At 43.4% G+C, this 12,528-nt stretch overlaps 1 protein-coding gene across 1 annotated transcript in view; it reads left to right on the forward strand.

The window, feature by feature from the left end:
- Nucleotides 1-408: 408 nt before the first annotated feature.
- USP13 (ubiquitin specific peptidase 13) overlaps nt 409-12,528 on the forward strand; it is a gene marked incomplete at its 5' end in the record, with an annotated part of 36,942 nt that continues 24,822 nt past the window's right edge. The window contains 4 exons of the mRNA XM_009642972.2: nt 409-469; nt 10,161-10,282; nt 10,702-10,844; nt 11,046-11,230. Coding sequence (XP_009641267.1) covers nt 409-469; nt 10,161-10,282; nt 10,702-10,844; nt 11,046-11,230 — 511 coding nt within the window. The remainder of the gene's footprint in view (nt 470-10,160; nt 10,283-10,701; nt 10,845-11,045; nt 11,231-12,528) is intronic.

A 12,528-nucleotide genomic window follows, 5' to 3' on the forward strand; every position in this document is an offset into this window, starting at 1 on the left:
TACGCAGATAATAGCTTTTTCTTCCCCTCTCTAATTCAGCTTTAGTCATTAAGAAATACTGCAGGGGATCCAGTGGTGAGAGGTCCGAGTGATGCTAGGTGGTGTTGATAGCACAGCAATCGCCCACGCTGACCATGAGACGTGCTCTGCTTAATAACTAACAGAGCAAAGTGTGAAGGATTCCGACGGTGGCTTCCTCGCTCCATGAGGGTAGTACGCGATGATGAGTTGAATCCCATTGTCAGAAGTGAATGAGCAAGAACGTAAATCCTCTTCAAAGAACTGTAATTTAATGGAAGGACCACGAGCAGATAGATGCGTGTCAGAAATGGTGATGGCATGGGGTTATTGCTGATTTACTGCTGTCTCGCTTGATGGATTTTTAATTGTTTCTTTCTCTCTTTCCAGAAGGTACCAGGGGCATCTGGTGGAGCTTTACCAAAAAGGAGGAATGCTAAGCTATTTTTAGGTATTGTCAACAGCTGCTTTCACACAGTCCTTTTCTGACCCTGTCTGCATGTGTGCTTGGGTTCTGTCCGCCGTTGTGTCTGGCTTTGGGGCTCCTTGTGGATTTTCTTTTTCTGTTGGGTTATTTTTTTAAACTTTTGATTCTAGTTTTTAAAGTTGGACCAGACAAATAAGTCATTCTTAGCAATTATGGTGCATATTCAGAGATATGTTTGTGTATACATCAAACATTTTAATCTAAGGTAGGCCCTCAACTATTCTCAAACAGCCTAGGGTTTGACAGGTATTTTTGACTAATTCTGTCCCTTCTCTTTCTTTGTGATATCCACAAAGCACCCCTTTATTAAAACATTTATCTATATTAATGTTTGGATATAACAGGGCCTCAGTGTGGGACTGTTCTTCTCAGCAGCTGGTCATAGGAAGGATTATTATCATTTCAAGGTTGTTACACAGGTAAATGTTCTTAAGTGATGTTGAGGTCTCTCCTGTAATGAATGCAACGGTACCTATATCATGAGCATCTCTTACCAATTCTTACTCTCTTATGTCCACAATTATAACCCCTTGCTTCATGGCAAGCAGTTTTCTTACCATGTCCGTTTCACCCATTATCAGTTGATTCAGGTTACCCAGACAACCAGAGGGCTTCGTAAATATGGATGAGGGGAACTTGATGCAATGCCTATATTCTCCCTCCTCCCACCACTTACGGTATTTCTCTTATTCATCTGTTATTTATTCTCTCTGTATTAATAGTGAATTTTCCGTCTGGTAATGAAGAGGTTAAATGTTTTCTGTACAATTGCCAGCTCTTATGGCTAAGGGGAAACAATAGCATGGCCTCCCTTTTGGAATTGCTTTGATCTGTGGAATGTGTCCCTAAGAGGCCTTTGCAGATAGTGATCGATTAAATTGTTGCTGTTAATGTCTGGAGTAAGTTTTGCAAGGAGGGCTTAGAGAGAAAAAAAGTCTTTAGATGAGTCATAAAGAAATGAAACTTCTTTTGTAGGAAGAGCCTGTTAAGTCGCAGATGCTGGTCTAAATGCCATTTACTGTCAGTTTTCGCTGAAAATAATGTTTGCCACTGAATGCTTGTAAAATAATTCCTTCAGAAACAAAGCTGGCTGCAATGCAGCAATGGTTGTACAGTGTTAGCAATGTGAGTGTAAACAAGTACAAAGGCACAGTCAAATTCTATTCTTGCTGATTTGCTGCATACCTTTTGAGGCTGCTGTCCTTGCAGTATGCCAGCACACAGTGTACGTGGCATAGTATCTCTGATGTGCCATGTTGGAGTCCTCAAATTCCATCCTTGCACATGAGCATTTTGTTCCCGCCGAGTAGATCTGGTGCAGCAGTTCCAAGTGTCCTGGTCCCAATGAACTTCTGCAGGCAGCGCACTTTCTCTGGGGTGGATTTAGCGCACATAACTATCATCATTTAATCCAGCACTTCTGGAATCTAATACACTTTTGAAAATGTTTCTCATCTGGTCTGTTCTACTGCACTCCTCTTTGCAGCCCCTGCTGACTGGCAGTAAAATGGTATAAACTCTCAGCTCTGATCCTTGAGATAGTACTTCCATGCATCCACATGCTTTGTATGCCTTTCTTTGGCTCAGCAGATTTTTAGTATGTTTTGACCATGCTCAAAGCAAGGAACAAAGAATTATTCCTGTCCTTGTTCATAGCTGAGGAAATGAAAGCACAGAGGGGTCAGCTGGTTTGATAATTTTGCACGTGACAGCAGCAGAGATGGTTAGCAAACTTCGGCATCTTATCTCTTAATTCACCGTCTTCCTCATTGGTTCGGAACTGCTGGACTTCTCATCTTAACAGGTCGCTTTAGTTCTGCCTTCTCATTGTGACCTTGGGCACCTATGGCAGAGGTTTGCACCAAACTGGCTATTATCAGCCCATGCATGTAGCTTGCCACTTAGGGCTTACCCTGTCGGACAAGAGTAGACAGCGATCAATGGGTAACCCCAACATCACTGTGTTTCTTGGTGTCTTTGAACAATTCCCTGAAGGCCCAGAGATTTAAGCTTTATGTATAAAGTCAATCCAGTTTGGGCATTTGTTACGTTGCTTCTTATAATCTTCTTTGATGTAAAGCTATTAAAGATACTAAACCCTTTTCAATCTCCTTAGTATTGGGAAAACATCTTTTGGATGCTCGCTGATTACTTTCTAGCACTGCTGCTATCCAGCAAATGCGACAGAAACACAGACGGGTTGGGTCAGTCAACTGGAAGCTTTATCTTTCCAACCATAGCAAAGTGTGTGTGCATGTGTGCGTGTGCATTAGGTTTTGGGCTCTTCTCGTTTTGTTTTTCTTTTGGAGAAGGCTGGAGGGTGTTGGTTGTGAGTGTTCTATGTAATCAGGAAGAACAATTGTGCATCGAAATGTATGAACTGCCTTTAATCTAGATTGTTTAGGTGTTGCTAGGTAGTGTGGATGTGGTAACTTCAGCTCAGACTGTGCAAGCTTTCAGGGGATTTGGGGTGATACTTGAGGCAGACTGCATCACAGTGCATGGAGTAGTATCCTCACTGCCTTGTTATCTAGGCTAGCAAGCTTGAAGATACTTTGTGCTTGTCAATATGTGTGGTTATCGCACACAGAAGTTTCAGATCCAGTCTGTAAAACGGAAAGAAATGAATTGATGGGACAAGATGACAGCTCCCCATGACTTCACAAAGCTCTCAGATAAGAAAAAGCTGCACTGCTCTTTGGTATGCAACCTCTTGTTTAAATCAGCAACAGTATGGTAAATGTGATACCAGTTTTGGGGAAAAAAAAGACATAACCACTAAATTTAATTTTCATATTAGCCCATCTGGAAGAAAAAGAACAGATCAGAATTGATAGAAAGTTGTATAAATATGACAGAACAGAAAAAGAACCATTGTGGATTGTCCAAAGGGAAGTAAGTAATGGTTCTGGGTCTGCCAAAATACTCTGGGACTATGTGTAGTAGTCCCCCTGTGTATTCAGTGAGTATGTGAATATGAGCAATTTGATTAACAGGGTGTACTGTGATCTTCCTTGCAAGATCCTGGTCAAGAGGGGTGGTAGAATAAGAGGGAAGATCTGTGTATTGAAGGGATTGGAGGCCCAGTTCTTATAGTAGAAAGTTACCAGCAGAGTCCCTGGGACCTGTTACTCCCAGGAGTTAGCAGCAGCGTCCTTCATAATGTTCTAATTATGAAGAATTAATGTGATTGTAAATGGTCTGGAAAGGGATTGAAAAATGAGGAAACAGAGTTTGGTTGATTTAACATTATCTAAGAGATTAAATCTAAAAGTGATTTTTAATGTGTTACGGAGTAACTAAACAATAGAAGTAGTAAATGTTGAAAATGCAAAAAAGACAAGAGAAGTGCTTTAACTGTGTGTGCACAGAGATGTGGTCGGAATTAGCTATTACTGTTCAGAAAGGTAGTTCCGAGAGAGGCGGTGTGAATGGTTCTCTGCAAGGGTCAGCTCAGTTAGCATCAGCGAAAGAATCAAGTGGAACATCAGGAGTAGTGTGACATTTTATATTTTCTTCTCTATTATTTTGGTTTACAAATCAGAAGTGGACCTCTCGTTTGAATAGAGAAACCACAGCTGCAAGCAGTACCTCCCCCTGTGTCTCTTTCTCCAAAACCGACCAAACACACACATGCACACCCCTACACCCACCCGCCCACCCCCAATAAACAAAAAAGCCCAGATAGAAACCTCTCCTGTGTTCACTGTTGGGCCCCTCCCTCCCCGAAGGACCTGGGGGGGCTGGAGCGTGTCCAGATTCGCCGAGGGGCAGCGGCCTCAAGTTGTGCCAGGGCAGGGTGAGGTTGGGCATGGGGAACAATGCCTTCCCCTTGGGGCTGTCAGGCACTGGAAGGGGCTGCCCAGGGAAGGGGTCGAGTCCCCAGCCCTGGGGGGATTTAACAGCCGGGCAGGGGCAGTGCTGAGGGCCAGGGTTTAATGGTGGACTTGGCAGTGCTGGGTTAATGGTTGGACTTGATGATCTTAAAGGTCTTTTCCAACCTAAATGGTTCTATGATTCTATGAAGCTGGGAGGTATACAGCAAGGGAGGAATCACCGCATTTTTGCCTTGTTCCAGTACCCTCTTCCTAGGCATCTGTTGGTCCATGCCAGAGCCTGGACTCTGGGCTAAATAGGGGTGGCAGAGTGTCCATCGTAAAACTTTGTAGACAGATGTCCTCTTCCAGATCAGTTACCATAGCAGTATCTGCCAGTGCAGCAAGTTGCGTGAGCTCTGTTTTCAGCAAAGTCAGGGCTAACTTAGGCCATCGATTAAAAGTGTTTTGAAGTACTCAAATGAACAGCTCTGTCAGCAGATCTGTGAGGATGGTAATTGCTTGTGAGCAGAGTCTTGGTGAGGAGCAGTATCCGTGACGCACAGCCTGGTCTCAGGGAAGGCCTTGGAAAAGGAAGAGAAAACTTCCACTTAGAGAGGCTGGGAGAACGCGTAAACTTGCTGAGCTTTTCCTGGATGGCACATGCCTGCCTGCGGCCGTGAATGCACTTATGGCTGGCGTTTCCAAGTGTAAAGACCATTCATAAGAGTGGCCGTACTGGATTTGACCACAGCTCCCCTTAGCTCTCCTAGGTCTCATAGCAGCCAGTAGCAGAACCCTGTTTTCGGTAAGGATGGTTTTGTCTGGTAAGCTTCTGAAAGAGGACTTTCACCACGAGTTGTTTGAGCTGTTTAAGTTTACATAAGTAAGCACATATAGAATATATATGAATGGAAAAGTTGTGATTTAGGAGGATTTGGGTGTTTCCTGACAATATTTTTAAATTTTAGCCCAGTAAAGTTGTGCATGCTGCCCAGCAGTAGCAGTGGAACTCATTAGACCATGAGTGAACCTGTTGCTTTCTGGCTTTGCCATCTAAGCTCGAGTTGAGTGTAGAGTGGTGAGCAGATACCTTCCACTAATAGAGTCTTACTAGTTTGCTGGTTTAGGTAGAACTGTGGAAATTAGGCTAGATTAACAAAGGCTAATGCTGCTAGCAAAATAGTTAAGAATTTGAACTTTGGTGGGTTAGCTTTGCTTGTTTAACACATGACTGTGCCAGAAATCCAAAGGGTGAGGTCTATACCTAGAATAAGAACAGCATGCCAATGCTTTGGAGATGTAGCAAGCAATTTGAATGTTATTTTATAAGTAGTGAATGATCCAAATGATCCTAGCAGAAAATTTTGCTCTTCCTTTTGCTGAAAAGGAGAACGTTATGACTGCAAAGTGCATATTTATTTTTTTTTAAATGTCTTCTTTTTTATAGTTCATCTGATGAGGTCAGTGTTTCAGATGTGCCTGAAGACTAATGAACTGAATAGCTTATATTTTGCAAAGTGTTGCTGCTGCAATTCATTATTATTTAGAGGCTTCAGGAAGAAATTACTTGATTTAAAGACTCGGTCCTCTACTTCCAAGTCAATACAAATTTGTCCATTGCTTTCAGTGAGAGCAAGATCAAGCCCAGATTCCTAAGATGTCTTTCTAGGGTTTCAAAATTAGTTGTAGGCTCACTAGTCAACATCCTCATTCAATTTTCACGTTTGTATTGCCTTTCATATGCACACAGACACATCCATATGCACAGGAAATCCTGTTTGAGGGTCCTGCCTGGAGTCTCCTTATGCCACTATTATTAGTGCAGTCAGTTGGTAACTTGTCTAAATCTGATCGGGGCACATCCACTCCTTTTCTTCCCCTCCGGTGGGTTGGTTTACAGTACTCTGCCTTCCACTTCCAGCTGCTGTTTTCAGTCAGTTCGGCAGCAATGCATTTCTCACCGTCACTGAAGTGATGCCTGTGAGCTGGAGTAAGTCTACTCTACTGACTGCTTGCCCAAAATAACAGCATCAGTCGAGCCTCTGTTTTAACGTGTCTGTTATTTTGCTTTGCCTGTCGTCCTGGCCTCCCAACACAACAGTAATGACCCGAGGACACTTTGTTGTAGTGACCACGGTGTTTAGCTGGGGCTCTGAGGAGGCACCGTAAAGCTGTTAGTCCACTAGAAGGGGAACATTGTCGTGTGGACATTCACCACCAAGCTGTCAGCTCTTTAAAAAGATTACAGACCGATTGGTGGTCTTGCGGCTCAGTCTCAGAACTGAGTAAGCCCTTTTTTGCCCAGAGGTTCTTCTAGTCAGTGCATCTTGGAAGAATACCCTTGTCCAAGAAACAGCTTTGTATGAAGTATAGAATCATAGAATCGTCTAGGTTGGAAAAGTCCTTTAAGATCATCAAGTGTAGTGCTTGGAAGTTCTTACTTTTCAGTGCCTTTAGTGTTACAGTAATTTTTAACCAAATATGCTCCATTGGCAAGTAGATTGTGCCCTGCTTATCTTTCCTATAGTTACTTTTGTTCCTCCCTCAAATTCTGCACTAGTTTAAAAACCCAAGTCCAAAACTGCCTGCAGACTGCACATGATGCCCAGTGGCTACGGGGTCAATCTCTGCCCTCACTTAGCATGGGCTCCACTGCCTTCTAAAGTAATAGTCATCTGTTTTTATTATACCTATGCTCGTGCTTTCTTAGCTGTATTGGCCCTTGCACAGGCACGGAAAATATAATGCAGGTAGAACTTCTTACTGAACTTAGCAACTATGGCTCTCAGCGCGTACAAGCCAAGATGTAAAGATCATATCTTTAGTGATTTGGGAGTTTTCAACTGGACATTGTTAAGGGGCCTGTCTGACAGTCAACAAAAGGGATTAGTTTATGTGGCATCAGCTCTATCAAGGGATTGCAGTCAGTGACCTTAGAAGTCCTTTCCGCTCTTACATACCGTATCTGAACCCGGAGGAACTGTCTTCAGAGTAATAATTGCCAAAAAGCACTGGCGGTCCTTTTAATTCCTACTCAGAGGGAGTAGGTGCGTGGAGTGGAAGTGTATCAGCTTTACGTGGTCACCTTCAAAAGTGGAATTGCCGGTTAAATCCTCATGTTTTTTTCCTGGAACTGTTAAAAAGCTGTGGGTATCCTTCTTTAAAATAAGAAGTGTGATGCTGCCATATCAGCGTGTCAGGCATGCAGAATGCCACGCTGACTGCACGTCATTTTCTGGTAACGTGAATGGTATGAAGCCTGGGAAGGTAAGAAGGAGCTTTCCTTCCCTACCCACCGCACACAAAAGGCTGATGCTCCTAAGTGTGTGAAATCCTTAGATGGCGGCGGATGATCGCTAATAGGATACTCAGTCTTTCATCCCTGGATCTCTAGTTCAAATGCAGGTCGGGTCAGTAGCAGTGAAGTCGCTTACTATCTGGTGGTTGTTGCCTGGCTTGTGAGATGAGCTGCTGTGTGTGTTTGAATTTTGAACCCAGGCAACCCTATCATTGCTGTTTCTATATAGCGGATTGTAAGTACTGTAAACTTCATGTTGGTATCATAAGGAAATGAAAATGCCAGCAGGTCTTAGCCATGCCTACCGATAAGAGCGGCTGACGTGAGCTGTCCTCAGGTTCCCTCTGGTGGCTGAGCGAGTGTGTGACTGCAGGCCTGGGAAGAGGCGTTTGCTGCCTTTAAACTTGTCTGAACATATGCTGAGTTTTCATCCTCTCTGAGGAACCTCTGCCATATTCAGGAGATGGTCAGTACTTTGGGGTTTGCTATGCTGGCCACCGTCAAATTTCTGGGCATTAAGTGAAAATTCTCCGTGATATGTCGCCGTAGGTGTCATCAGCTTGGAGATGCCCGGTTTCTTTGGTTCACAGAGCAGAAGAGCTTATTGTTGCAGACTGCATCTGTTGAGATTCACCCCTTTATCAAAACACAGGACTGTAATACAAGCTGGGAGAGAAGCCCGGAGTAAAGAGAGGTCGCTGGTTATCTCTGTTATGCTGCAGTAAGGGAAGGGACCGTTATGAAAATAGTGTGATGAGGGGAATTAGCAATGAATTAGTATTTTCTTTATAAATGTCATGCTTTCAGTATAAGAGGAAGTTCTTGCTTTTGTGTCTATATTCAGCTGACGAGTAAGGGGCTTTTGCTGGCTGCTGCTGAGAAAGAGGTCATGCTGCTGGCAGGCACTGCCAGCGGGTCTTGCCACCCCTCAGGACTGGCCAGTGCAGCAGGTGAGCCAAGAATGGAATGGAAACTGGATTATGTTCCGGAGGTGTTTAAAAGCCATCTAGATGTGGTGCTTAGGGACAGGGTTTAGAGGTGGAATGGCAGTGCTGGGTAATGGTTGGACTCGGTGATCTTGAAGGTCTTTTCTGACCTAGACGTTTCTATGATCATTTCATTCTATGATCCCTCCTGAGAGACGGTCTTTCCAGGTCAAGTTAAAATATCTTTTGCTACTTGTTTTATCACTTAGGATGTTCAGGCTGTTACTGCTCACTGGGTAAATGGAGAGCTTAGTTTTCTGAATCTGGCCTCTGTCATCCTCACCTCTCTCCCACATATACGCTTGAGATTTCGGGCATTCCCAGGGTGCAGTTGTTGCTGCCAATGCTCGTTTAGTAGAGTGGCTCATTAAGCATATACGTGTACTTGGAGTGAAAATAAGAGCCAGCTTTAGGCACTGCTAATGCATCTTCTTTCTTGGTTGAACCTTATTCTGTCAGTGACTGCCTGGTACATCAGAATACAGTAGATCAGCACCTCCAGAGGGGAAGAGGATCCAGAAGATCCCATCCTTGCCCAGGCTATTCTTGCAATTGAATCTTGTGAAATGTCTGACACAACATGCACGTGTTTGGTCTTAACTTTTTCAGTTGTCTTGGAAAGAACTGAGCAAGATTTTAACTCGATCTTGTCACTATGGGATAATTATGGGTTTTTATCAAGCCAGAGATAGAAACATGAGCCATTTAGTTACTTGTATACCCTCCTGGCTTCTCTCTAGAGTCCACTTATTTCTGGACAAGTGTTTTAGCTAATGTTGCTTGATCAAGGCTCATGTTTAAGGAAAAAAAGTCATCCTTACGCTGGAATACGAGTGTATGGAAGGCTTGATCTTCAAAGGAAAGCTTTATTAGTTAATAAGTGCTTTTTAAACAGATAGTTACACTGGTTACAGAGTGGAGTTAGCAAGAGAGGGATAATGCTGGTATAACTGTACTTGCTGTAGCTCTTTGAGACTATGGATGAGATGCGGGAATACTTCCAGCCATGGACATCTTTGTGGGAGAAAAGGCCACGGGATCAAAATGAATGGGAGCCATAGCATGTTTCAGCCAGGTCTGTGATCTGGAAAGTATGGGGGGCTGAAACAGAGGTGCATTTTTCCTGCTCCCCAATTTGGGCACGGGTTGTGTGGCCTGGTCTCCACATTGTATAGAGTTTCAAGATCCTGGGTGCAAGGCACAGCAGTATTACATCCTGATTTTGTCAAAAATGAGCAGATTTTCGTTAGTTGCTTCCCAGAATGTGATGTCTGCAACAGTGCACTGCTTGGAAAGGGGCAAAATCAATGGTGACTGTGACTGGGGATCAGATTAAGACAGAAATTTTGGTCCACAGAATACCCTCTTGCAGGATGGTCAGATTTCAGTTTAGATCAGGATTTCACAAACATTTCTAGCCAGAAGAAACTTACTGACAGTGTCAGCTTGCAGGCTGATGCCAGGCAAGCAATGCTTCACAGTGGTACCCCTGCCACAATTTAGGAACCTTGATCTTGGGACAATCTCCTAACATTCCCCATCTTGTTTTCCAGATCTAGAGACAAACGGTGATCTCAACAGTGATGACTTTGAATATGAAGATGAAGCAAAACTTGTTATATTTCCTGATCACTATGAAATCTCATTACCCAATATAGAAGAGTTACCAGCACTGGTCAGTGAGTGTGTGCAAATGGTGATGGGAATTGTCTCCTGCTTCAGTTCTTATCAAGATGGTGCTTTGTTTTCTTATGTGTGGTACTTGTTTTACGTAAAGATCTTTCTTAACCCAGCTATAAGAGAGTCAGGCATTTTTAAAAGTCCGCTTTGTCTTTGTTTCTTGGATTTCCTTTTACCTCCTATATTCCTTCCCTTATTGTGATGCCAGCTTGTCCCAGGGAAGCTCACACAGTACGTGTGCTTACTCTCCTGCTAAAATAACAACTGCAATCTACAAGAATACGTGCACATTTAAGTATGTAAATAGTCTTACGGATATCCAATTCTGTATGTGGTTAGCAATGGGCTGAATGCCAAGTCCTGTCCAGTCACTGAATCATGTTAGGTTTTGATTGACATACATTTGTCTTCCAGGTGACAATAGCTTGTGATGCACTCCTCAGCGCAAAATCGCCCTACAGGAAGCAGGAACCTGACTCCTGGGAAGAAGAGCTACAGGCATCTAAACATGCCAAAACCCTTGTACAGTTAGACAATGGCGTTAGAATTCCCCCCAGGTGAGGGTAATAAGGTTTGTTCATTGTATGCTCTCTCATACAGTCCAGAATAACAGAACTAAAGCCAGCAACTCAGCCAAAAAGTCTCTTGCGTGACTCTGGGCGGAGTGTGTATGTTTGCTTTGACCCACCATAATTGGAAGTACAGGACTGGTTCCTGCCTTACTTATTTCTGTTGTTTCTTCCTGTTTTTGCTTGCAGTGGTTGGAAATGCTCAAAATGTGACCTGCGGGAGAATCTGTGGCTAAACCTGACAGATGGTTCTGTGCTGTGTGGAAAGTGGTTCTTTGATGGCAGTGGGGGGAACGGGCACGCAGTGGAGCACTACAAGGAGACAGGCTATCCCCTGGCAGTGAAGTTGGGAACCATCACTCCCGACGGAGCAGGTCAGCTGCCTGGCAGGTTTTGAGATGGGGTATCTTTTGTGCATGAGACTAACTGTGTGTATGTGTTACCAAGGGGGTTTGTGTTTCTAGTGCAAGCGTTTGAGCGATACGGAAAGAAAACTCTGCGAGTCTGTGAGTCTTGATGTGGGGTTGAGGGGAATGACACACATTCCGTTCAGAGAGAGCCCTTACCTTTTTTATCTGCTCTTCTCCTGTTTTATATTTGGCGTAAATAGTTTTTTGAGTTTGTGTAATAGTAGATTTATAATTGAAGAATGGTATTATTTTGAAACAGCAGATGCAGAGCAACAGCATTTTTCAGTTCTGCTACATTTGCTAGGGCAAATGGCTCAATCTTATGGAACACGGAAACAATAACAGGATAATGATTTTTAAAGTCAGAAAAGTCCGTTCTTAACAGCATGTATGTTTTTTTAATCATACTGGAAACTGCTATCTTTGTTCAGTCTAATGAATGCTCATCTTCATGGGGCTGCTGTGATGCTCATTTGTAAAAGCCCTGATAATCTTGAGAGGGGACAAAAAGCTATAGATGTATCCTTGTTTGCATATTCTCTGAGTGACATTCTGCAGTGTTGGTGTAGAGAGGATTATGGTGTGTGAGGATTAGATGGAGTAAAAACATGAGAAGCTGAAAAAGTCATAAACAAAGAGATCCTGTGCTGCAGCCATGTGGAGAAGTGAAAAATGGAAGAATGCATAGCATGATTTTTTTATTATTTTTTTTTCTTAGTGCTTGTGACCATATGGATGAAAAATAGCTGTTTAGAGCAGACCATTTTTTTAACACACACCGGTTGAAATTTTTTCATCCTTAAGCCCTATTCAGTGTCATGGAAAGGAGACTGTAGTCAGATCCAGCCAGCTGTGCCACAGAAACACGAGGAAAAGTCGTTCTTTTCTCTCCCAGATGGAATATTGTTTCCTTGCATGAGCCTGGTCTTGGATGGTTTCTATCCAGATCTCTCAGTTATTGAAGGAGTTTAGGATTTGCCCAGCTGTAGGCTTCAATTGCATCTACAAAATAAACAGAATATTCTTCAGTGGGTTTTTTTTCATTTTTTTTTTTCTTTTCATTTTCATCTTTAGCAGCAGTGCTTGTTTCCCTATGGCTGCTGTCCTTCTGCCTCCCACTGAGCTGCTGCATCCTCTCTTCCGTGGCCTCTGGGATAACAAAGGACAGGCTGTCACCCTTCCCTCTGAACGAGGGGCACCAGCTGGTCTCCGCAGACCTTTGTTCTTCTGGATGGCGTTTACTTGGGTTCCCTACCGAAAAG

Source organism: Egretta garzetta, unplaced genomic scaffold (assembly GCF_000687185.1).
Source record: "Egretta garzetta isolate BGI_Z169 unplaced genomic scaffold, ASM68718v1 scaffold637, whole genome shotgun sequence".
In the NCBI taxonomy this organism is placed as follows: Eukaryota; Metazoa; Chordata; class Aves; order Pelecaniformes; family Ardeidae; genus Egretta; species Egretta garzetta.